The following is a 26,425-nucleotide window of genomic DNA, read 5'->3' as shown; positions in this document are numbered from 1 at the left end:
TCTGCCGGTCACGGCGGCCCGCTGGTCATCGACCACAGAGCTCTTTTAACAACTCGCCTTTCAAGTCTTTGCTCTCTCAGGGTTTTTATTAAAAAGGTTTCCTCAACCACCATCCAGCTCTCCTGCTTGTGTGTAATTCCTGCTTCCTGTTTACTGCGCACGTCATCACGTCACTACGTACAAGGGAACGCTTGGGCAGAACGAAGAATCCGTCTGTACAATCCACTTCTGTCACCTGCTGTTTATATGATGTATGAGCAGATTATCGATCCTCATAGACGACCTCGTACAATCTGATCTGAAATATAATCCGCTCTGAGTGAAGCAGCGTTTATGTGACACATTTACAATTCATTTCACCTAATGGTGTGTGTATGTGTGATCAGGGTGGGCTCAGTGCTGCAGGTTTTAATCTTTTTCATTCTTATTTATTTTCCTATTGACTGTTGTGTTTGTTTGTTTGTTAGTATGTTTTGTTGGGTTTTGTTCTCCTTCTGTTGTCCTTTTGATTTGATTATAACAGACTGACTGTTTGCTTTTCTGATATACTTATGTGATTGAACATGGTCTGTTGGAAAAACCCATGAACAAACTAAAAAACAAAACAAAAAAACAATCCACTTCACCTTACCATCTCGTTATAAAGAGGATTTTTGAGCCTGTTGTGTCGGCCTCCCGAACTGAAACTGGAAGATGGTTCTACATGACAGGAGCCTGATAGCTGAAAGCTGCACCTCCTGTTCTACTTTTAGAGAACCAAGAAACCTCCAGCAGGCCAGCACTCTGAGAACAAGTGTTCTGCTGGGTATGATGGGACTAAAAGCTCTTTAAGATATGATGGAGCCTGGTTGTTCAGAGCTGTAGGTTAAAAGAGGGATTTTAAATTCCATTCTGGATTTAACAGGAAGCCAGTGAAGAGAAGCTCATGTTGGGCTGATGGTTCTCTCCTGCTGGTTCTTGTCAGAACTCTTGCAGCAGCATTTTGCCTAAGAAACAACTTTTTTAGGCAGTTGTTGGGGCCCTGATAACAGGGTGTATTTGCATGCTTCATTGCATAAATTGTGGGGTATCGGGCTGATTACCTTGTAATGCATCCAGCTTTATACAAGTACCACACTGCACCACCGATGATGTTCAGGAAAAGCGAAAGACCAAATGAGATCCAAGGAGCAGGGTTGGATCCTGGAAGCAAAAAAACACACAAAGAATTAAGAATGACTTCAAGCAAGCATCTGTTATTAAAGGTGGAAATATGTTGTTTAACATTTGAAGTGATTCACTGTGCTTTTGTATTTCATTTTTGCCCTTTATTTTTAGATTACACACAACATTTAGATCACTAGCACTTTCTCCAAATGCCATTCAACTCTACAGTACACAGTAAAATTCTTGTTGTGTCAACTTGTGAAACAGCAAGGCCTGAATAAGTCAAAGCTTCCTCCAGTTGAACAGCTCTCAAATCGAAGCCATTTTTTGTAGGGACTCATCAGGTCCAGTCATCCTCAATAACCACTGACTCTATTTCCAGAAAAGACATTCCTCTCTCATCAGCAGTTAGCAGTCTTGGTGTGAGGCTGGATCCTCACCTGACATGAAACAACCACATCAAGCATCTGTGAAAATTTTCCTTTTCTCAACTTAAAAACATTGCTAAACTTCGTCCCACCCTCACACCCTCCCTGACCACCCGAGAACTCCAGACAGTTCATACTTTTAAAAAAGTTCTGAAGAACTTTAACTGAGCTTTCAGGTAAATGTCCACTTTAAACTCGAAACCACTTTTTCTTTTGTTGTTTTTATCCCTTCCTCAGCTTTTATGTAGCACTTTGAGATTTTATGTAAATGAAGAGTGAATTACAAATAAAACGCAACAGACAATCACTGTCTGTTGTGCACAGAGTGGAGGGTGAGCAGGCCAGGTTAACTGAGCAGCTCTCAGTTAACCGAAAAAAATTCTCATCCTGAACAGAAGTCGTTCCCTCTGGGGCCACTATCCTATCAAGCCTCGAGAACCACAACATCACAGATAAATAACATTTTAACAATTGTTTATTTAAAAACATCACCAACACCAGTCTATGTAAAACCGTTGCCGTAGCCTCACCTGAAACAACAGTCCAGTAGACCTGCTGGCTTTGTTGTCCGTATGGGTTTGAAACCTCACACTGATAGAAGCCTTTCAGTTCAGAAGCCTTTCGCAGAAACGTCAGCTTCCCACCATCAACTCTGAAGTCAGACTCGGGTAAAGTCTTGTCAGATCTGAAAGAGAGACATAAGACACAGCATGAGATGGAGGGTCTGAGAGAGGAATCAGACCAACAAAGAGCTTGATATTCAGATAGCTGTACCTGGTCCACCTGACGCTCGGCTCTGGGTTTCCCTCAGAAACACATTCAAGGGTGTCGTCTGACGTTTCTACGATGGTCACGTTCATGGGGGGAACTGCAAACAGGACAAGAGTGAGAGAGTTATTCACAGCAGCTCAAGCATGCTTTAAAGAGGAATTCACAAATATAGTTTGCAGTTACTAGAAAGTGAAGGATCCTGATCATTCATGAGACAGAGCTTTTATTCCATGTTCTTCTGGGCTGGGCCCCGACACATCGGTTGGACTTTGTTCACAATTGGACAATTTGGAGTTGATGTCAGCTGCCAACCAAAAGCAGACATCATGATCGAGGATGTTTAGAACTCTAGTGCAGGGTTAGGCAACATAAACGATGGAGAGGGCCACATTTTTTTGTCAACACTACCAGAGGGCCGCATAAGACCGCACACTTAACCAGACATGATAAAACTGCCATTTTACATGTTTATGTAATATATATTTATTGGCCCAACACACAGTACAATAACTTCACATTTTCATGCTCAAATGCATGTATAAAAGTTGTAATCTTCTTTGAAAATGAGAATACAAAAGGTTTGAAGCCAACAAAAAAGAAATCTATTTACTGTTTTTCTCCAAGTCCAAAGGGCTCTTATGAATAAAACACAAAAACCCTTTTCAGAGATGGCAGGGAGCTACATAAAAACATAACATTAATTGCAATTACAGCACTTATTCTGTGAATTTTTAAACTACCCTTTTTTTTTTTACATTTTAAAATTCTCCATGAATACACAAAAAATACAAATCAACCCATCTCAAGGACGAATGGCAGGGAGGCTTTGTTTTGTGCAGCTTATTGTAGTGGTGACTTAAATTAAAATCTTTCATTCTCGATAGGGTCTCTAAGCAGACCAAGCACATAGGTTTGCCTTTAAATTCTGTAAACACATTCTGCTTCCCACTTAACGTGAAAGACACGGTTTTCCCAGTATAGTTTTCTTTTCCCTTGTTCTCTCTTCCTCACTGGTGGAGAACGCTGCTGGAAAGAAGGGCGTCTCCGTTCATGGTACCCTCTGGTGGCCAAAGTATGTCATTACAACTGAATCAATGGAGCAAAAGACACATTTTTATAGTTTTCAAAAAATAATTTAAGGGCCGTACGGAGTGAGGGTGCGGGCCGTACGCGGCCCACGGGCCGCCAGTTGCCCAACCCTGCCCGAGTGTGTGAGTGTTGATATCTTCGGAGCATGTGGGTATTAGGGGTGCCTGATTCGACGGCCAATCATACAGTCGAAGCATCGCAAAATGTGGTTATTGAAGAAGACCATTCCATTACAGCTGTATGGGGGTGCTGAATGACTGATTTTACATAGAATTGCTTGTTTTTTTTCCAAATAAACATGATATAAAGCCTATTTGATATACATGTTAGCCTATCAAATACATTGTGGAAAAAATTACTTAACTTGTACTTTTATTCAATATTCTATCTATTTAGTGTTTGTGACTGAACCACCATGGTGAGTGGCACAATCCCATTTTGCGCAGAGCTCCATCACAGAGCAGCATCTCGGCGGTGGTTTGGCTTAACTTTAAAAGGCTCACAATGTCGGGAAAAAAAACTTCAGAACAAGTCAAAGATGATCCAAAAAAATTCAAATGCAAGTTGTGTCAGCAGCTCCTTTCTTATCATTCCACAACAACATGGCTTTCCACCTTAAACGGGTCAGTAGCCAGATAACTGGGTATATGAAAGATGTTTCTGTCACTCACTTTTCAATTTTAATGCTGACTTTTATTTAGTTTAATTGTAATATTTTAGGTTATTATATTATTTTTCTAATGTATCTAAAAGCCTTATTCTATATAATTTAGTGTTTGTTTTTGCATGGATGTTGCACTGCCAAACGGACCGACACAGCGCAATCAAGCCCATTTCATTTAATTTGAGCAGATAATGTGAGAAATTGTTAAGCCAAAAAATTTGAGCTTATCTGCAGAGTTTATAGATATAAATAAATTAAATGCTTTAGCCCGTTTGTTAGAAGTGGGTTTGGTTCTGGTCATTTGAACTACTTCATTTGTTTGATGGTGAAAGTTACCGACACTTTGTTCCAGTCTGTGTTTCAGTGTGAAAAAAAATAAAAGGGTTGTTTTACCTGCCTGTGCTGTTTTTTTTTTTTTTAATTACTTCAACATTCTGCTGTAGCCTATTCAAATGATTCTAAAATGAAAAAAAAGAGATGATAGATTCGACTATCAGTCAACGATCAGCAGGATCGCACGAATCAGATTCGACTATGTAAATTCTTAGTCGGGAACACCTCGAGTGGGTATGTTTACACTAGAGGTTTTTCCACAGTGTATTTGATAGGCTGACATGTATATCAAATAGGCTTTATATCATGTTTATTTGGAAAAAACAAGCAATTCTATGTAAAATCAGTCATTCAGCACCCCCATACAGCTGTAATGGAATGGTCCTCATTCAATAACCACATTTTGCGATGCTTCGACTGTTGGCCGTCGAATCAGGCCCCTTCGAACGAATCATCGAATAGTTGAATATCTGAGGAAACCCCTAGTTTACACTTTAGCAAAACATCGTATAAACTTGGTGTACTTGTCTCAGGAACAAGTTTCACAATGACCTGATGTGCAGTTAATACAGCTGTTCCCTTTACTTCATCATGACAGTAGTGCTAATTAAAGTATATACCTAACAGTTCAGTGGTTCATCTGATGGGCCGTGGCAGCTGATTCCAACACTTAGGACCAACGACAGGAAAAGCTCTGAGCCTCCGTCTGGACAAGAGATGTCTTCACCACAGAAGACTTCTTGGTGTCTTTATGACTGTGAGTCAAACAGTCAGAAAATAAAGTATATTCAAAATCTTTCTGCTATGAAACATGCAGAGCAATAAGGATTAATTCAAAGCCTGAAATGACATTTAGATAAACAGATGGTCCAAACTGTGCTTTGCTTCACTCTGACATTGATCACAATCTTTTTTATTTTTAAACTTGCTGTCATGTCTTTCTGCTTTAAATGTTGTTGATTTCATCAGTGTGACTATCTTAATTAAACTGATAATAAACAACGGAAGAACTGGAATGAGAACATCCATCAACAAGTGAGGAAGGAAAGTACCTACAGAAGACCTGTAAGGTGAAAGCCTCGCGGTGTTCTTCTGCCAGGGCCGAGCTGCTGACCACACACTGCACTTCATGACCGCTGATTTCTCTCCTCGGCACTCCAAACAGCGACGACACCGTGGTCGTGGTTCCATTATCGTGCTCCGTGACGCTGGTCGTTTCCCTTAAATTCTTCTCAAGAGCGCCAGTGATCCACCGCAGCTGCGCAGCGGGCCGGGAGGCAGCAGCTGTGCAGGTGGCAAGAAGAACTTCTTCATTTCCCAAAATAAGAAGGGTGGAGTTGAGGCTTGTAGCTGGAGGGACTGGAGGAGAATGAAAAGTAGACAGAAAGGTGAAAATACGAGCAAGAAGGCAAGACCGGCAATTTTCTCTCATGCACCCCACATACTAAATGTCATGTACCTTGTACTTGTAGAGGTATTTTTTTACTGTAAGTTCCACTGGGAAACAAAGAAAAAATACACCTGTATCTTCCTTCATCATTTAACGAAACATTGGATATTTGTAGAGTTCCATCCCTCTCTGCAAAATGTCCAATGACACTGATTCGAGGATCAGGATCATCGACAAAACTTTGACCGTTTTCTTCTGAAATGGTGAAAAAAAAAGGATTCCCAGGCATTCCTCTGGTCTTCCTCCTCCATGATATCTGAGTGAGTGTCTTCTCCTGCTCAGTCATCTTGCAGGGTAAAGTAACATCATGTCCCTCCACCACGGTCAGGTTTCCACCAGTCACTGAGACACCTGGAAGAACAACAACATCACTGAAACAGAGACATAACTACATAATTATACAGGAATCAAAACCCTGTGGGCCTGAACAATGAGGGAGTTGAAGGAAAAGAAAGAGAAGAGAAAAAGAAAATGGGCAGGTCAGCAGGTGATTAAACATATTTCTATATATGTGCACACATATACTTCTATATGAAGGGCTTCTATGATCCCGGGTTCAGCACAGGTAGTGCTGCAGCATATTTTTGTCAAATCAGGATTGTCTTTATGCATTCTAGCTTTCTGTCTCTGATGCAAATCTGCCAAAATTACCCCATTGTTTGTTGATTACATCAGTTTGATTGTTCAATCTTCCCAGCATCATTCTCAGATGTTGCTGCTTCAATCATCTGAGTCTTATTCAGCCTGGGGATTTGGGGATCTTTACAACACTTCAGAATTGTCCTTGCACAGGTTATTAGGCCAGTTTTTAATATTCCAAAGATATACTCAACAAAAATATAAACACAACACTTTTGTCTTTGCTCCCATTTTTCATGAGATGGACTCAAAGATCTAAAATTCATTCCAGATACACAATATTACCATTTCTTTCAAATGTTGTTCACAAGTCTGTCTAAATGTTTGATAGTGAGCACTTCTGCTTTGCTGAGATAATCCGTCCCACCTCACAGGTGTGCCACATCAAGATGCTGATCTGACATCATGATTAGTGCCCAGGTGTGTCTTATACTGCCCACAATAAAAGGTCACTCTGAAATGTACAGTTTTGTCTCACAGCAAAATGCCACAGATGTCGCAAGCATTGAGGGAGCGTGCAATTGGCATGCTGACAGCAGGAATGTCAACCAGATCTGTTGCTCGTGCACTGAATGTTCATTTCTCCACCATAAGCCGTCTCCAAAGGCGTTGCAGAGAATATGGCAGTACATCCAACCAGCCTCACAACCGCAGACCACGTGTAACCACACCAGCCCAATGGACAATTTTCACATAGGAACACCTCTCAGACAGCCGTGAACCGGCTCTCGACGTTCACTTAAAGGTCTTATGTTATGCTTTTTTCACTTTGTGAGTTTCTTAAAGTAGTATGTGGGGATGTGTGAGTACCGATACCAGGTATCGGTATCGGTATCGGGCCGATACTGGCCTTATTTCAAAGTATCGGGTACTCTTGAAGGCTGCCGATACCAGCTGCCGATACTCGAGGCAAGAAAATCCCACGCGTAGTAAGCCCTTCTCACCAGCAGATGGCGGTAGAGCAACCGAATGGGATGCAAGCTGCCCTTGAAAATGAAAGAGAAAGAAACCCTCCTCTTGCTGAGCTACACGGGCTGACTTCTCCATGAGCGTCTCATCCAGTGCAGAGACAACAGGAATTAATCCAGAACAGCTGCTCGTCTCACCAAAACTTCGCCGATGTGGAAATTCTTTTATATAAGCGAAAATGAGCCAAGCTTTTGTTTCATAATTATATAGTATTCTTCATATTATGTTTATCTAGTATTCATTACATTGTGTTATTTTGTATTATTCATATTATGCATGTTTTTGTTTAAAGTGTTCATTATATTATGTCGCTTAGTATTTTTCATATTATTCATGTCTTTGTTTAGGTATAGTGTGTGGAAAAAGATGTATTCTTCTATTTTTTCCTGCCTTAGTCTGTCTCTCTTTTTATTTTTTTCCCTGCTCGGTTTTTCTTTTTTTACCGCATCTACTTGGCAGCCTGCCAGAAGCGAGGCCACCTCGTCTGAGGCTGTGTTCGAAACCGCGTACTTACCGACTACTCATACTAACTTATTGAGTATGCAGTGTGTTTACACTGGCAGTATGCGATTTTGAGTATGCGAGAAGTTCCCGGATGCATACTGCATTTGCCAGAAATGTTGAGCAGACATCGTGAGTTCACTACTCATACTGAAATTACCCAAGATGCAACGCGACGGACATTTGAATAAATTTTATTCAGTTCACAATGACTGTTTCTTCATGATGTACATTCAGCAAGCTGAGTATGGTTCTAGACATAATCTTCCCTCCATTGTTTGTGCTCGTAGGTATGTCATATTATGAGATTTCTGATTGGATTGACACTGATTAAAAATAGTAACAAAAAAAAAACACATCTGACAACAAGTTCATGTTGAAAGTGACCATGATGCACCGAAGACGGCGAGCCGATCTTTGTTGAAGAGCCGAAAAAACTCTCTGTCGGTAAAGCATTATAATTGGCATCATAACTGGTCCATTGACGGGACACCGGTCCAAACGGCGATGTTAAGCGACTCGCTGCGAGATATATGGCTGAAAGGTTGGGTTCTTGTTTTCAAAGTAAAAGCACAGATTTCTCACTGAGGTTTTTTTGCATGAGAAAGGGAAAGGGGTGGTTTATTTTGGTGAAAATAACCGGAAGTGCGTTGCTCACTGCGGCTGGCTTGAATTTCGCCGAATTCGTCCGAACAAAATCATAAACGGCTGATATTCGGACAAATAAACGACACACTTGGGCTCTAAACGACCACTTTGTCGCCTAATTTAAAAACAAATCTCGATGAAGTTATACATTTGAAGAGTTTAGAGCTAAAGTGAAATCAGCTTTAGCAGATCGATTTCTGCTCATGGAAGAAGTGCAATGCATTGTGGGTTATTATGTAGTATGCTGTAGTGTAAACGCTTTGCATACTGTTTGATGGACTGAATAAGCAGGATGCAGGATGGATAGTATGAGTATGTAAGGATGTAGTAGACAGTATGCGGTTTCAAACACAGCCAGAGTTTTTATTTTTTCACCGATGGGACCCACGTGACCAGTGGTGCAAAATTTATGGATTGTGGGGAATTACCGAGCACGTATGTGACATGTATAGAGAGTACGCTAAGCAGAAAGGAGACAACACCTGCAGCTGTGCCAGTGTGCAAGTCCCCACTGAGTGATATGTCGTAAAGTTGAGAAAAACAAGACACAGGTGCTCTTCCAGAAACAGTATAAAAGGAGAGAGCTGAAATTGGTCCGTACTAGGGCTGTCGCGGTAAACCGGTATTGACGATAATCGTGGTATTAAAAAAATGAAATTTCAATATCGTGTTCAAAATGCGCACATGATAATATCGTAAAGAGGATCTAGCGCCACTTGAAACGTGTTGAAGTGTATTTTCATAATCCGCTCCTGTTCTTCCGTCCTGCCTCGTCTCCCTCCTGCAGCACCCCTCCCTCTGCCCCCTCTCATAAACACAGCAGAGCAGCGGTAGCGGCACGGCTCCTAGCTAGCGGGGCTCCCAGTTAGCGAGCGTCACGAGTGAACTAAACATGTCGGCGGTGGCCGACAACGACAGCGAGACGCTCTATCCTAACCCGAAAAAAGTGTGTTTAGCAACACTGACTGCACGCTGATACAAGCGGGTAGTAGTGGGGCCCCATTAGGTAGGTTCCAGACGTGTCATTGTAATGTGTCCGGGGGGGGGGGGGTTCAAGTTGTGTCGCTGATATCCGCCGTCTTCTCCGCCGGCCCCCTTCTGGCAACTAACCGGTGAGTACTCGGAAAAGGGCCCCATGCGGGGGATTTTCGACACGTTGTCGTTGCAGCGTCTAGTGTAGCGCCTAAAATTTGTCATTGAAATTGACTGATGTCAGCCGTTCCTCAGGACCCCCTTCAGCTCGGGGCCCCAGCCAGTAGCGGCGCCTCTGGCTGGAGAGAAGCAGCTGCTGCGCTCATTCCGCCTCCGATTTAAACAAACAAACAAACAAAACAACTTGGCAGTGTGGTGGTGGTACAGGATTTCACCTCAACAGGGCCGAGGGTTTTCATAACCCACCAACCCTACGTAAATTACGCCTCTGCTGTGGATCCTCTGTTAATCAGTTCATCAGATTTTTAATTAGTTGAGTGTAACTCCACTTTTGGTATGCAGTTGTACAGTTACTGTTCTCATATAGTTTCAACACCTCATTTGACAGGTATTCTGAATGTAATTCATCTGGGAAAAGAGAGAAAACGAACAAAAATAAAATTAAAGATGAATCTGAATGTTTGTACCATTATTAGTTAAATTTTTGCTGATATCGTGATAATATCGTTATCGTGATATTTTTTGCCCATGATAATCGTGAAGAGAAAATTTGATATCGTGACAGCCCTTGTCCGTACGTCAGTGCTCTGGCCCACCTGGCTGCCGGGAGTTGTAGTAATAAAACTCTCTATTTTGCATTCTGACTCCGACTCCGTCTGATTTTTCCTGGAGGAACCAAGAGTGGATATAATTGAAGATTTTAAGGTTTGTCTGGAAAATATGTTTGTGGGTTTTTTGCATCGCAACTGGCCTAGGATAGCCTCGTAAACCAGACCCGCCCACTCCTCATCCACATTTGGATTTGGAGTTGAGCGTCTGGATAGGAGCCCATAGAAACTTCTTGCAGGGGGCGTCGGTTACTCCTTTGACTGACAGCGCACTTCAGCCAATCAGCGCTTCAAAACAAATATGTCATCATAATGCGTTCGCTTCTCTCAGGGTTAGCATGAGCTCATTAGCTCCAGCTTCCTTCCACACAAAGACACGTGAAAATGCCTTTTTCTGTTAGAAACTCACCAGGCGCAGACTCTTGCTCTTGCTTTATTGTTGTAATTCTTGGTATTTTGGCTATAACTTTACTGATTGCAGCTTTCAGACGATGGTTGAAGTTAAAGTCCGTCATCTCCGATACGCACAGCGATAGCGTCACTTCCGGTTTAGCCACCGGAATTCGCCAAAAAATTTTGAAAAAAAATAGCGTCAACACTGATTGGCTCAGTCTTTTCGTGGCTGAGTGAAATCCCCTTCTATGGGCTCCTAGCCAGACTGAGCTCAACTCCAAAATCCAAATGTGGATGAGGAGTGGGCGGGTCTGGTTTACGAGGCTAGGCCTAGCATACTTTTTAAATAAAAATCCACGACACTTTGCAAAATGCAAGCTCTGCAATGCTAAATTTGCTAGAGGGAGTGCGCGATCTTGTTCATTTATCACTTGTAATTTATTGAAACACCTCAGGGCGAAGCATGTGGACGAGAGTCTGACCAGAGGCTGACGAAGGTGAAGGGGGATACAGTCAGGTCGGCACCACTCCAAGTCGGCCCCGGCCAACTCGGCACCGCCCCGGGATACAGTCAACTCGGCATCAAGCCAAGTCGGCATCGAGCCAAGTCGGCATCTCGCCAAGTCGGCCTCGCGGGTGGGGGGGCTCTCGAGTGGCCGAGTTGGTCGAGTTGGTCGGTGCGGACTTGACTGTAAGCTGCTTACCAACTCGGCCAAAAGCGTCTTTCTTTTTTTTTTTTTAATCACGATGGTGGATAATGTACCTGGGAGCTTCATGTTTGACGTCCGAGTAGCTTAGCTACAAGCGCGCAGCGCTTAGCGGCTGTCTGGTCATGTGACCGGTCCCAAGGCATTCTGGGAATCGTAGTGCAGCGATGCCGGCTGCGCCGCAACGATTTGCAGTTTTTTTCGTGCCGGCAGCGCCGCTTCTCCTCACGTAGCAGGCAGGGGACTGGAGGACAAAATGTGTGGTTATGGTGACTGACAGGTTAGAGGTGGAGAATGGACCTGGAGCTTCATGGTTGACGTCCTGTTTGAACCGAGTAGCTTAGCTACGAGCGCATAGCGCGAGCGGCTGTCTGGTCATGTGACCAGATCATGTGACCGGCATGTGATCCGCGAACGCCGCATGATCAAACCAGTCGCCTGCATTATAATTTTATTGTAATGTTCTCCACCCCCGAAGTTTGGTCAGCCAGTACAATTAATTTATTTTTACCCAATCAGTGGAAACCTAGGAAGACCGAAGCTGCATGACGAACTCGATCATACTTGCTGTATTGCATCCCAACCACAACATAATACCTGTATTGCATTATGCTTATGCTGATTTGTTCATTTCTGATCAACATTGTTAGTTTATCAGTCATTATTCTTTTCTTTAACAAACATTGTCATTTGCAAAAGCATGTATTTTGTTGTAAATGTTGTTTGCCCGCCATCTAGTGTGCGTCAACAGTAATAGCAACTGGGACTGTAATATCAAACGATTACCAGTAGTACGTTAAGCTGTTCATGTGGTTTCTTGGCGTTCATAAGCTCATAAACGTAGCCCTCCGGTAAAATATTATATACATTTCATTTCACTGAAATGACGGTCGTCATGTATACATTTAAATCACGTGTCAAACTCCAGTCCTCAGGAGCGGTGACCCTACATGTTTTAGATCTAATTGTACTGGCTAACCAAACTTCAGGGGTGGAGAACATTACAATAAAATTATAATGCAGGCGACTGGTTTGATCAGGCGGCGTTCGCGGATCACATGCCGGTCACATGATCTGGTCACATGACCAGACAGCCGCTCGCGCTGTGCGCTCGTAGCTAAGCTACTCGGTTCAAACAGGACGTCAACCATGAAGCTCCAGGTCCATTCTCCACCTCTAACCTGTCAGTCACCATAACCACACATTTTGTCCTCCAGTCCCCTGCCTGCTACGTGAGGAGAAGCGGCGCTGCCGGCACGAAAAAAACTACAAAGCGTCGCGGCGCAGCCGGCATCGCTGCACTACGATTCCCAGAATGCCTTGGGACCGGTCACATGACCAGACAGCCGCTAAGCGTAGCTAAGCTACTCGGACGTCAAACATGAAGCTCCCAGGTACATTATCCACCATCGTGATTAAAAAAAAAAGAAAGACGCTTTTGGCCGAGTTGGTAAGCAGCTTACAGTCAAGTCCGCACCGACCAACTCGGCCACTCGAGAGGCCCCCCCCCCCGCCCGCGAGGCCGACTTGGCGAGATGCCGACTTGGCTTGATGCCGAGTTGGCTTGATGCCGAGTTGACTGTATCCCGGGGCGGTGCCGAGTTGGCCGGGGCCGACTTGGAGTGGTGCCGACTTGACTGTAAACCAGGTGAAGGTGGGCGAACAAACTTAGAAACCGTACTATGTTTTTGGACTTCAGAGATCTATATGACGGGATTGAAAAATAGCATAATATAAGCCCTTTAAAAGAGTCGTTCAAACGAAAGACTCGTTCATTGGACTTCACAGCTCCAAATGTTATATTATGGAAAGAACCTGGAGGCAGAGCAGAGAGTTTCACTCAGCTCTCTCCATGTTGTTCTTTACGGACACGTTACCATTGAACACTGATTCTCCAGGATCTGGTTTGCATCTCCTCCTCATTAGAATCTCGGATGTCATATACGTAGACGCCCCATTCACGCTGCTGAGAATTGGAGCCGACATGCCTGCTGGCGGCCATCTTGCCACGGTGGACCTCACTTCCAAAGCAGACTGAAAAAATTTAAGTTTCACAATAGAAGTGATCATAAACTGATCAGTTTTCAACTTCTCTTTTAGTTTATTATAAACATCATACATGGAGGACACACAGACATAAACAGAATGAAATGAACTCATAAACTGTTCAGGCTGATTGAGACTTGTATTGAGAGAATTGGTTTAAGGATGTATATTGTACTTGATTGTTACTGATATTATGATTGTGTGATTCTGATCCTCATCATTATTATATTGCTTTGTTATATCAATTATTATCACAGTTATGATATCGTTATTATATTTACATTTTATAACTATTAGGATTATTATTGCTATTATTATCTTTTAATCGTCACAGTATTGCTGTTTCCATATTAATTATCATATTATATTTTATTTTGATTCATACTTAGTTTCAACATGATAAATATCAAAAACAGTAAAGCCATAGATGCAACATCTGTCTCATTAAAACCATATGCATATCTACAAACTACTATAAACTACCATATAAAATACTGGTTTATTGATGACATTTTGTTCTGGCCATGGCGTCCATCATCAGAGTCTGTCATCCAGATTCTTCTGATCTTCCTCCAGTCTTCTTCTCAGCATCTTCTTTTGGTCAGGTTTAACATCCACTGAAGTCAGCCACCTCTGGGAAAAATATAAACTGCAATTTTTACAAATTTAACCCCCCCCCAAAAAAAACAGAGTAATTAATATCTTAAAGCTCAAAATGTATCAGAATGAATAATGGGATGATTTCATGTCAGCTTTTAGATCAATAAATTTCATGGCTTGTTACAAAACATGATCAGTAGGACTAAACAATTTGTGTATTTAATGTATTTTAGCTTAAATAGGGTCTCAAGGTAGTTATTTCTCCAGTAAGCAGCCGTAGGCAGCAGTAACATGTTAATAATGTGAGTGAGCTGTGTTTAATGTGAAGAACCTGGAGGCAGAGTGAAGGAATTCAGTCTGCCCAATCTGGGTTTATTTCTCTATTTAACAAGCAGCTCTGTCCATGTTATTCTTTACTAACTCTTTACCAGTGAAAAGTGATTCTTCAGTATCTGGTTTAATTAGAACATCCATAAGAGAGACAAAAAAAAATCTGGCATTTTTTCCAGTTATTTTATGTTGGATTTTGTTTTTAAAACATCCAAACACCCTGTGTCATAGCCACATGTGTGACGTTTTAAACAAATCAAACCGTTGTTTGGAAATCAGTGGAAAATTCAGTGAATAATTCCACTTTAAGATAAAAGAAAGGCTCTTACCTCTGTACAATGCTGCTCCAGTCCACGTGGTTAGATGGCAGCCTCTCCACCCTCAACGTGGTTTTCACTTTGATGGTGATGTCTATGACTAGAATATCTATTCCACTTGTATTGTATTTGGATGGTGAAACCAGCATTTTTAAAATATCCACACTATGTCATGGCTACACATGTGACGTTTTAAACTAAACAGATCGTTTGGAAATCTGTTGAAGACTGAGTGAATAATTCTACTTTAGTTGAGAATGAAGGAGAACTTTACCTCCATCGACTATCATGCACTGCAGCCAGCCTGATCATCGTTATGTGTGGCATTAAACTTCTTCCTGCTCCTTCAAGCTTTCCTTCAATGCATTCATTGTACTCAGCAGTTCATCTCTTCCTCTCTCTCTCAGTCACACACACACGAACCAAGCTGCAGAACATGTCAACATCACTCATGTCGTTTTTCTCCGCTGAACTTCAGTGATTTCTGTCCCTTTAATAACATTATATGGAGATCCAACAATGTCGAAAATATAGCGGGATAAAGACGGCAGAAAAAGCTCTATACCTTGTGTATTTCGGTTCCAAAAGAGCATCAGCATCAGCAGGTTGAAAGTCGGAGCAAAACGATTAAGAGGAATGTGATGAATGAAAAGGTCCATAACGGACAGAGAGCAGAATGCGCCTTCTTTGCACCTGCTGTCCGATGTTGTGCCTGGCTGCCTGGAGCGCAGTGTGTGTGAAGAGCAATGGCCCCGTGGGAGAAGAGTGCATGATTCAAATTGTGAGGTACTACCAGGTGCTTTCCTCGGGCTTGTCTTGGGCGCATAACAAGCCTGCGCGGGTCTGTCCCATACCATCAATGGTCTGTCCCCACGTACACCATGAGGTGTAGGGGGGGAAAAAAAGTGTGTGTGTGTGTGTGTGTGTGTGTGTGTGTGTGTGTGTGTGTGTGTGTGTGTGTGTGTGTGTCATTACAAGCTTGTCTATACGTCAGAACAGACAATCATGAGCATAAATCGATAAATCGGAATATCTCGAAACACCTGTCATATGATGAAGTCTTAGACATGTTTCCTGCTATGAAGGCAAGACAAGTCAGGCAGTACACCCTAAAAAATGAATGGTAAAAAACAACCCAATTGGTTTATTTTTTAACCCAAAGCTTAATCAATATTGGACCAGCCCAACAGTAGTTATTTTTACCCAACAAAATGGGTTGGTCTTTTTAACCCAGCAGATGGATTCACAGATTTAATCCAATCATTGGGTCAAATCAGTTTTAGTCCAGGTCGATTCTACCATATGATTGAGTTGAATATTGTGCTCATTTTTAACCCAAATGTTGCATCAAATTAATTTCAGCCCTGTGTCAATTTTACCATATATATTGGTTGAATGTGCCCAAATTCTGGGTCAAATTAACCACAATTCTGTGTTAGTTCAACTAAAAACATTGATTTAGGCTTCCAAAAATTTTGATTCCTAGATAAATTAAATTAATACAAATGACAGATCCCCCTTCTCAGCCTCACTGGTAGTGTCCAACGGAAGGGACAGTCTCGTACAGTTGGTACCAGCTTGGCCACAGGAGTTGCTGGAAGGTGCCACAATCCAAGGACCAACTACCTTCGGGGCTCCACTCCAGGGGTCTCCCGGAGCCTCCCCTCAGCCTTTGTCTCTCCCATGACGACCACAAGGCAATGGTGCTATCTTACCCATAGCTGGGGGGTTGCAACATGCAGACAGGGGGAGACAGGAGTTGAACCAAGAACCTCCCGATGGTAAGACGACTGCGCTCCCCGCTAAACCACAGCCATCAAGCGCTCACAAAAATCAAGCGCCTGCTCAGTGGCCATGGAACTAATGTCACGGACACCACGGACTGAGCGAGATGCACTTAATAGTTACATTTAACCACAAAAACAATACTCTGCATTGAATGACTTCAGTTTGATTTTCATAACAGAATGAAATCTTTGAAATAATTTCTGAAACGGATCAGAAGCCACAATATGAACCACAAAAACAAAACAAAAAAACAAAAATGTACAGAAAGAAGAAATCTCTCTATTGTAATTTACACAATGCTTCTCTAGAGACAAATATACTCTTTACCCTCAAAGTTTCCACTCAGTTTATAGATATGATCTGCAGTTTTTTCGTTTCTACTTGCCTTCCAAACAAGTTCTTTGCAGAGATGTCACCCAGCAGCTCTTCTTTCCCCAACAAAGATAAAGCGACTGTTTCTGTGATGATATATGGAAAATATGATATATCAGCAACGTCACTGTCACCTCAACCCACCCACTCTCACACATCCCACCCACTCACTGTCGCACATGGAAGGTCGTGACACTCGATGCACTGCATCCTTGTCCCTTCAAGGAGGACCGAAGCATTAAAAACAATCATGTACAGAAGGCATCAACTGCTGAAAATAATTTTTTGTAGTGATCTTGTCTTCATGAATGGTACATTTATCCATTTTAAGGACTAAATTGTACACAATTAGAAAAACAAATAAACAAAACAATATTATCTTTCACAATTTAATGTGGACTTTTTTTAAGTTTAGTAGCTCTCCAACATTTTCAGTCTGTAAAAGTTACTAAATCTGGTGGAGAAACTTCACTGAAATACTTTCACAAGATTTGCCTCAAACTAATCAGGGTTTCCCAAGAAAACAGGAAATACAAATAAAAGAAAATATATCAAATTCACATATGATATATCTATATGTTGACATACATGATATATGTATGAGATATATGAGAGTAGCATAGAGTTATTAATCTCAAACTGGGAAATTAAAGTGTTGCAACAGCATCCATAAAATCAAACCAAAAAATAAAAAAAGTACCGTATACAGAATTTAATCAGAAAATTATATACAATGAAGACTATATACGCATATGTTCATACATATATGCATACCCATATACACACACTGATATATGTATAGATAGATATACACTAGAGATGCGCGGATGGCTCATTTTTCCATCCGCAACCGCTTCTTAAAATCTCCATGCGCCCGCTATCCGCCCGCACCAAAGATTTTTTATCAATTTTCAAAACCGAACCCGCCCGCCATCCGCAGAATAGTGTTTGGCTATTAAAATGTTGCTTTTTTTATTTGAGTGCTTCAACCGCAACCCGCCCGAATGTAATTAAAATCTTAATTTTTCGACACGTCATCCGCCCGATCCGTGGTTATCCGCGGGCTCCGCGGGTGGAACCGCAATCCGCGCATCTCTAATATACACACATATATATAGTACACACCTGCACATACGTACATACACAATGAGCACAAACCAAAGAGTAAAAGATTAAACATATGAGAAATGTGCTGAAAAAATGAGACATGTGCTGAGTAGGATGTAAAGACAAATAAAGAATTTTTAGATAATAAATATGGGTGCGATCCAGAGAAATGGACCGATACAACACACCATTGTGAGTTTCCTCCATCAACCAGGTCTTAGTTATTGTACAGAGTGATGGCCTGTGGCAGGAATGGTTTCTTGTCCTTTTTACAGTACAGCTGTAACAGTCAGTTGGAGGAGGAGCTCCGCTGTCTGTGCAGTGTGTGGTGTAGAGGGTGGTCAAGATAACAGTTTCTTCAGTGTCCTAATCTCCACTACAGCCTCCACAGTGCCCAGTCTGCAGCCGATCATGGAGCCAGATTTCCTGATCAGTTTATGAGTCTATTAGAATCGCCGGCTCCAATGCTGCTCCCCCAGCAAACCACAGTGAAGAAGAGAACACTGGCCTCCACAGACTGGTAGAACATCTCCAACATCTTGCTGCGCATGTTGAAGGATCTCAGGTTCCTGAGGAAGTAGATTCTGCTCATCCTCTTCCTGTACAGCGTTGGTGTTTTCACGCCCAGGTACTTGTAGTCCTCCACCTCCTCCACATCCTCTCCCAGCATGCACAGTGGCTGTGAAGGCTTACTCTTCTTTCTGAAGTCGATCACCATCTCTCTGGTTTCGATGACGTTAAGCCTCAGGTAATTGTATCGACGGACACAAACGACGGACAAACTGCGGTCTGCCTCTCAGGTGTTCAGTAATCCAGGAGACAATGGGGGGGGTTGACACAGGGACCAGGCAGGACGTCTTCCGCAGCACCGGAACTCTCTCCTGACTCAGGCTCAGGTTGTAGAGGTGTTGGATGAGGGGTAAATATGGGGGTGGGGGTGTATGGGGGCCTGATGCATAGGGGAGAGCATCGGCTGTGAGCTGAACCTGTTGAAGAAATGATTGAGCTCGTTGGCTCTCCAGGCTGCCTGATGGTTGCCTGCATGTTCACACTCAGTAGTAACTTGCATGTCAGATCATATGAGCAGAGTTGGGGGCCAAGGCGCAATACCCATCTTAACATTGCAGTATGCAGGACCAGTGGGTTGAGATCGGTACATTCTCTGTCACCTCCCACTGCACAGCTGAGCAGTGGGTGAAGTGACGCTCCAACTTAAAAATTTCCATTTGTTGATTTTGACGAACTTTCTACATTGCAAACTTAATTTTGTGATCAAATAATGTTCATTACATCGACTTAGTTTTGCTTGCAATTTAAACTCAAAATTCATTGTTGATGGCTTTAAAACAAATTTCAATTGTTACAACTGAATAAACTTGGCTTGGCATATTGAGTTTCGCCAATATTGAAATCACAATTTTAAGTTTTCCCTCCTACATGTTGTATCTTGTTCTATTTTTTAGGAACACAAATATTTAAGAGTCAGAAGATAAGTTTCAGTTGCTGTACTAGAGTTTTCTTTATGCGACGAACACAAAATTCAAACCGGTGCATGCATCGACCATATAAAAAGTGGACAAAGCATGTGACTCCAACATGAAGCCTGCCTGGAAGTTTCAAAAACTTGCAATATCACCGTGTCCACCAGGGGCTGGCTCCAAAAAGGCTGTGAGTCCATAGACTCCAATTCAAAATGAAGCATCAATGAAACTGATCAGCTGAGTTTCTACAGTTCAGAGTTGTTGTTTTTCATGGCATTTCATCGTCCAGAACAGAGGACCATCTGAAAATATATTAATATTGAATTTTATATAGAGCGTTAAGTTTTCATAATGAGGGGGCGTGGCTACTTGATTGACAGGTCTGGTCTAGACCCTTCCAGCGCTTTCAGGAGATTTGCATTAAGGAGCTGACATTAACTTCTCTTATAATTGTTATTTTCCACAGTTACTCAGTTTGTTGACTAGTTTTCATTAATTGTTGATTCATTGTAACCTTCACTAGTTCCTGGATTAACTACTCAAAAAGACCCTCAAAAGATTCTGTTATCCAGTTTTTTGCATGTATATATATTAACAGTAAATAAGATGTGTTGTGTTCTCCCCAAAACAAATAATTTTTTTCTGAGTTGTTCTGAGGAGCTTCCTGAGTAAGAATCAGCCACCATCAGAACCACAGCAAGGACGGTTCTTCAATTCTTCCACTCCTTCATCTTCTACCTCTGCACAGCAACAAAAGGAGCAACCACAAACTGACACCGAGCAGCTCGCTGCACCAGAGCGATTCTTTCCCCGAAGACAATGGAAAGTGGTAGCTATCTGGACAATTCGCTTGGGACAAGTTTGCAAATTGTAGAATGTTCAACACTTTGTGATGTGTTGATTTAATTGTGATAGTTTTTTGGTTTTGAGGAACCGAGGACACATTAACATTCTGTAAGCTAATTAATTGCTTTGAATCACCCATCACCGGGTTTGCAAGTTAATCTTGGATACTGAATGGTGATGCTTAATCCTACATCATCACGCCAAAATGTCACATGCTGGTCTTGGTCCCCTGGAGCCTGGGCCCTGTGGCTGCTGGGGGTCCTGGCCAGGCCTTCCTCTGCCCCCTTCTGGACCGGTGTGTGGATGTCTTCCTGGGGTGGTGGCTGGGATCTGGTCTCTGAGATAGGCGCTGGTTGTCTGGTCCCTGAAAGCCTTTCTGACCTGCTTCTGGTCTTCTCAGAGGTCAGAGGCCATATTTTCATGATCACGTTGATCTTTAATCACTCTTCATATTCTGCATGTGGACTCGGTCACCTTGTTTTCTATCTATCTGTATTAAGTCACTCCTGATGCCCTGGTTTGTAATTAAATACCTGAATCCTCAGTCTGCAAGTCTCAAGTAACTCCCAGCTATGTTCTCTAACAAAAGTCCATAGGATGCCCTCTGTCATATCTTTATGTAGTTGTAACAGCTGGTCCTCTGGAGTGTCGGTTCCGATTGAAGGCTCATCATATCTTTACACTCTCTTCCTTCTCTCCACTCTTTTTTGTTTGCTTGTTTGTTCACTTGTTTGTTTCCTTCACTCTCTGTCTCTTTTCCTGTCCTTGTCAGGTCCAGAAATATCACGTAGCAGAATTGGAAATTAATAAAAAATAAAGTAAGAAACCATGCCATGAAGAGGAGCTTCATGCTTACAAGCTCCTCTTGGAAGAACAAATCGGTCTGGAACATTATAGCAGCCAGACTTCACTCTGCTGCTTTGATACTGGACAGGACAGGTTAAAAAGAAAAAAAAAAAAACAGTAAAAAAATCAGCAAAGTAAGGTGGATCAGGTAACGTTACTGCCCTGCACCACTGAATTTGTTTTACTTCTGTGTCTTTATTAAGGTAAAGATTTAATTTGAATGATTATCATTTCAGTGAACACAACTGGATATGAGCCAGTCGTGATTGATTTACAGACAATACTGTAAAAAATGCTAAAGTCAAAAAAAATTAAGAAAAACAAAAAGAAAACAAAAATTGACTGTATTGAAGGCATGAATCTCTATCAATTTTTATTTGTGCTATAGTTTCTCATTTCTGTCATTGCAAAGGATACAGTGATGGTTTAGGTCATCTGTCAGGAATCGCTGCGATTTATACTAATGCTTTTTAATATGAAGATGGAAACTTGTTTTGGTGTTGTTCTTCTGTGTGGTACCCAAAAATGTATCAGTGGAACTTCATTCAAATGAAAAGTCAAGACTCTAGGACCAGGATATTAACCAAACATGTATAACCAAACATTTTCCTTTCAAGTAAGAAATATTTTATTTATAATTTACCTTCAAATATGCATGACCACTGAATTAAATTGTTCAACAACAAAAAAAAAGAAAAAGAATATGGACCAAAACCTGTTGGCTTCCAGAAACTCCCTTGTGAGACACTGCCCCTTAGTGGTGATCTTAATCTTTACAAGTTTTCTTTTTTAAATTGAGTTTCAGAATGAAACCTTGTCGAAGAATCCAAAAATATTTAATGAAATAAAGAAAGTTTTCATTTTAAACCAAGTAATGAAAGGTGCTGAATGTTTTGTGGTGACACGTTATTGCAGTCAGCTCTGAATATCCAGGAACTGTCACTTTAAACTCCTGTTTCACTCCACAGTTCAGCAGCTTGAAGGGAAACGTGAGTTTTCCCCCACTGTGAGGTATTTTTGTAAATGGGTTTTTTTCTCTACATGTGAGCGAATTTGGCAAATCTTCAGCCTCTAAATATTAACAGCTGAACAAGAAGATATCAGAAACCTTCTCAAAACTGGCCAAGGTAAGTAGTGTTTATTTTTGTAAACCATATTAGTTGCACTTGATCTTTCATTCTGTGCCTTAGGAATGTGAAACGACATTCAAATGGCTTCTTTGGATGAAGACAGGATCCATCCCAGTCCATCAAAGGGTCAAACAGAAAGACTAACAACCACACTCCAGAACATTCTCACCAAGAGGACATTTAGCTTCACCAACTGGCCTGAAAAGCGTGTTTTTGAATTGTGGGATGAAAATCAGCACACACATCGGGGTATCATGCAAACTGAGGTGCTCGGACCTGCAGCTCTGTGCAGGATGCAGTGCAGGTGTTCAGACATCAGTATTTCATGCAGCTGATGAGCTGATTGCAGAAAGATATGGACAGACACTTCTTGACCACGTGTGACTTTTTATTGCGCTGCTTCACATTTCAAAAGGAAGATACTGCCACACATCTATCAGCAAAGAAGACTACAAGTTAGTAAAAAGGATTTGTTTTCTTTCCAAATATTAATCATGTCTTCTTACAAACAAACAAGCAATTCAACAATCTTAAAATACAAAACTCATACATTACCAGTCATATTGATGTAAAAAAGGACCAGCGTCATGCTTTGGATCTTAACATTGCTGTTTTCTCATGTCTGAACAATAATGTTGTGATTCACTGAAGGCTCAGGCTGCATTGGATCGTGTGAGGTGAAGAGATTATGGGTGTCACAAAAGGGTCAAAGTCGTTTTCTCTCCTCGTGTTTCCAAGAGCTGTTTGATCATACCCCCAAAACCAACACTGTGAGGCTGTGTGTGCGTGCGCGCTGCATGCGTGCATGTGTGTGTCAGGTGTATGGCCACATGTCTGAGGAAAAGCCCACATCATCTTAGTGTTCTAACATCTACAAACGCACAACTTCATGCATCGACATCTTGACTTAATCGGTTTATTGTATTAAGGCTCAGTTTTTCACCATAGTAGTTACATCACAGACTTTGATTCGTGTGTGTGTGTGTGTGTGTGCGTGCCTGCTGAGGGGTCATATACAGAATTGAAATCAATAAATAAGAAAAAAAAAAAAAAGAAAGAAAAGCTAACAAAACATCAAGTTCATTAAAGGTCCCAGAGCAATATAACCACTTGCTACAATCTTACATTTGAGAATTTACATTTACAGTTAAGGCACAGAAAAGCATACAGTGGCAACAGTTGACTAAACAAAGCTGGAGTAGAAAGAGTTGTGATAAACTTGAAGGTCGCTTTAAGGCTCAGTACACTTTGCTTTCAGATAGTTTTTTGCAAAGAGGTCCATCTGTTTTACTCAGACACATAAAACTGCTGCTTCTGCCTGTCGTCACTGCATCGAGTCTGTCTGATAAAACCAATCTTTTCTCTGACAATTCACGTGTGTGTTTCAGTAGACAGCGAAATGAGTGAGAACAGCCGTTCCGCTAATTCTGTACACTAGAAGACACCAGATCGGACTTTATGTACAGCTGAATTCGTCCCAAGTTGTTTGTTTCTCTCTGAATTTGAAAGCATGTCGAATCTATTGTGTGTTCTTGCGGGCTGAGGATCTCCTATGATCACACGAGATCAAGCTGAAAGATTTTTTCCACTGCCAGTTCAAGGATGCTTGTTTTCATTGATGAGCACGGTTTCTTTTATTGTCTCGCCTCCAACAATACTTTGTGCTGATGCTGCGCGATCTTTATCGCCCGGACGCCTGTTTGTACAGCACGAAAAGGGAGGATTTGGCCTGAGGTCACTACTATAGTTCATTCTCTGATAGGGCAACATGAGCCCTGTGCTTTTCAACTGACAGCTCATATCACAGTACACTTTTCTTAAAGGCTACAAAACTTAAGCAAATCTAAATTGGAGAGACATTGAAAAAGACATTTAACGTGTGGTCTCTTTTATGTTTTTTTTTTTTTTTTTTTTTTTTTTTTGCTCCTTTCTTTTTCCACACTATGTCAGCTGTGGCTGTTGCTACTCGGTATATAAATATGAAAAAGAGAGAGAGAGATGCTCTGAAGTTGATGCACACCTCTCCTCACTTTGGAAAGAGTCCAGTAGAAACAGATGCGTAAATGAGGTGTTACGAGGGTTCGGGGGCCTTGCACCGAGCTGGAACCTCCGAACGTGCAAAAGAGGCGTGCTCTTCCCAGCCCGAAAATCACGGACTTTCCAGAGAGCGGCGTGTGTGTTTTTCGGCGCAAGGGCCCTCCCATCTGCAGTGCTTGCAGCCGCATGCCGCGTTTGCACTAAGTCACTGTCTGAGTGGAAATTTAAGTCAGTGGCTAACTACAGCGCGAGTACTGATTTTCAGACACACAATTATATTATAACTCTCTTTCCCCCTATCTACTCAAACCCCATGTAAAAATGTCTATCCCCCGATTGTATATTATTATAACTCTTTTTTTTTATAGAAAAGATGGTTTTAAAAATTGAACATAGATTTTCATCAAGTAAAAACATTTCACCTCTTGCACGTGTCCTTTACATATGTCTTTTAAATGTAAGAACACACTTAGTTTAAAAAAAGAAAAAGAAAAATACTCCTCTCCTCTTCCTCTTCCTCTTCTACTTTAGCTGATGTTTCAATTTGATCACAAACACTCAGATTACTTTGGTGGATTTTTGGGTTTTTTTGTTGTTTCTTTGTCTGCGTATTAAATCGTTTTCTGTGCTCTCCCTGTTGGTTGTTGCTCCACTTGGTTTTTGACCTGCCTGTTGGAGAGTGTGCGCTCTCTCTCCTGTACGCTGAAGGGTTTGTGTGTGCAGGTGTGCATGTGTGCCTCCCTCTCGCGGGTTCATACGGTGAGATCGTCTGACCTGGCCCTGCTGCTGGCTTTGCTCAGTCGGCTCAGCGGTCTGGTGTCTTCTATCGTATCCGCGGCCTCCATCCCTGCCTCCGCCGGGGTCGCCGCGTCCCTGCTGACTGCCTGCTCTACCTCCGCGTCCTCATCCGCGGCCTCCTCCACCCTCTCTGCCTCGGCCTCCGGCGGCTGCGCCTCCTCGGGCTCGTCCTCGTGTAAAGTCACCCCCGCCGTCTTGGTGGTCTGGGCGTAGGAGGGCAGAGTCTCGTCGTACACCTTAGAGATGTCCTCCATGGGCAACACCTCCTCCGCTTTCTCCTCCAGCCCCTGGAAGGGTGGGGTCCCTCTGCCGGCCTCCATGCCCACCTCGGCCAGAGGGTACAGGTGGGTCACAGGGGGGGCCTTCTCCTCCTCCAGCAGCCTGTAGCCTTTGGCTCTCTGCAGCGAGGAGACGGCCAGCGGCGGCAGGCTCTTCCCTGCCGGGGGCAGCGGGGCCGGGCCCTCGCCTTGGCTCGGGGCCGGGGCCGGCGCCGGCTTTCGGAAGACAAAGCGGATCTTCTTCAGGCCCAAGTGACTGATCTCCACAAAGTTGAGGAACAGAGAGACGCAGGCCACGGCCAGCATGAAGATGATGAAGACAGTCTTCTCCGTGGGGCGAGACACGAAGCAGTCCACCGTGTTGGGGCAGGGCCAGCGGCTGCATTTATACAGCGGCAGGATGCGGAAGCCGTAGAGGAAGTACTGGCCCACCACAAAGCCCACCTCAAACAGAGTCTTGAAGATAATGTGGCAGATGTAGGTCCTCAGCAGAGTGCCCTCCAGCCGGAACTTCTTGCTTCCCTTGGTGCTGGTCTCCTTCGTGGTGCGGACGCTCCCCTGGTCGGGAGCCAGAGGGAGTCGCTCCTCGCTCAGCTCCTGCTGCCGGCTCAGTTCCGCCTCCTCGCGCTCTTTGCGCTTCTCCTCCATGTGGACGTGGTGCACGGCGTGGCCCACGTACACCAGCGACGGCGTGGACACGAAGATGATCTGCAGCACCCACAGGCGGATGTGGGAGATGGGGAAGGCCTCGTCGTAGCACACGTTCTCACATCCGGGCTGCTGCGTGTTGCAGACGTAGTCGGACTGCTCGTCGCCCCACACGAACTCGGCGGCGGTCCCCAGGATGAGGATGCGAAAGATGAAGAGCACCGTGAGCCACACCCGGCCGATCACCGTAGAGTGCTCGTTGACTTCCTCTAAAATGTTACCCAGAAAGCTCCAGTCACCCAT

The 26,425-nt window shown here is 42.9% G+C and overlaps 2 protein-coding genes across 4 annotated transcripts; both read right to left on the bottom strand.

Annotated features, from left to right (window-relative positions):
* Positions 1 to 1,554: 1,554 nt before the first annotated feature.
* On the bottom strand, positions 1,555 to 18,776 carry LOC115402711 (nectin-4-like). Its single transcript, XM_030111234.1, has 6 exons — positions 18,563 to 18,776; positions 5,891 to 6,232; positions 5,488 to 5,790; positions 2,349 to 2,442; positions 2,105 to 2,259; positions 1,555 to 1,586 (listed from the first exon to the last, which is right to left on the bottom strand). Exons 1-6 carry the CDS (start codon positions 18,774 to 18,776, stop codon positions 1,555 to 1,557), a joined length of 1,140 nt encoding a protein of 379 aa, XP_029967094.1.
* Positions 18,777 to 25,150: 6,374 nt separating this feature from the next.
* On the bottom strand, positions 25,151 to 26,425 carry LOC115403012 (gap junction alpha-8 protein). Of its 3 annotated transcripts, none has more exons than XM_030111759.1 (2): positions 25,337 to 26,425; positions 25,151 to 25,249 (listed from the first exon to the last, which is right to left on the bottom strand). In XM_030111759.1, the coding sequence occupies exons 1-2, from the start codon at positions 26,423 to 26,425 to the stop codon at positions 25,151 to 25,153; spliced, it is 1,188 nt and encodes a 395-aa protein (XP_029967619.1). The 3 variants fall into 3 exon arrangements, with proteins under 3 accessions (XP_029967619.1, XP_029967618.1, XP_029967616.1); XM_030111758.1 differs by having other exon boundaries at positions 25,151 to 25,345; positions 25,388 to 26,425; XM_030111756.1 differs by having other exon boundaries at positions 25,151 to 26,425.

This window comes from Salarias fasciatus, chromosome 16, assembly GCF_902148845.1.
Source record: "Salarias fasciatus chromosome 16, fSalaFa1.1, whole genome shotgun sequence".
In the NCBI taxonomy this organism is placed as follows: domain Eukaryota; kingdom Metazoa; phylum Chordata; class Actinopteri; order Blenniiformes; family Blenniidae; genus Salarias; species Salarias fasciatus.
This window is presented reverse-complemented; position numbering and strand designations above follow the sequence as displayed.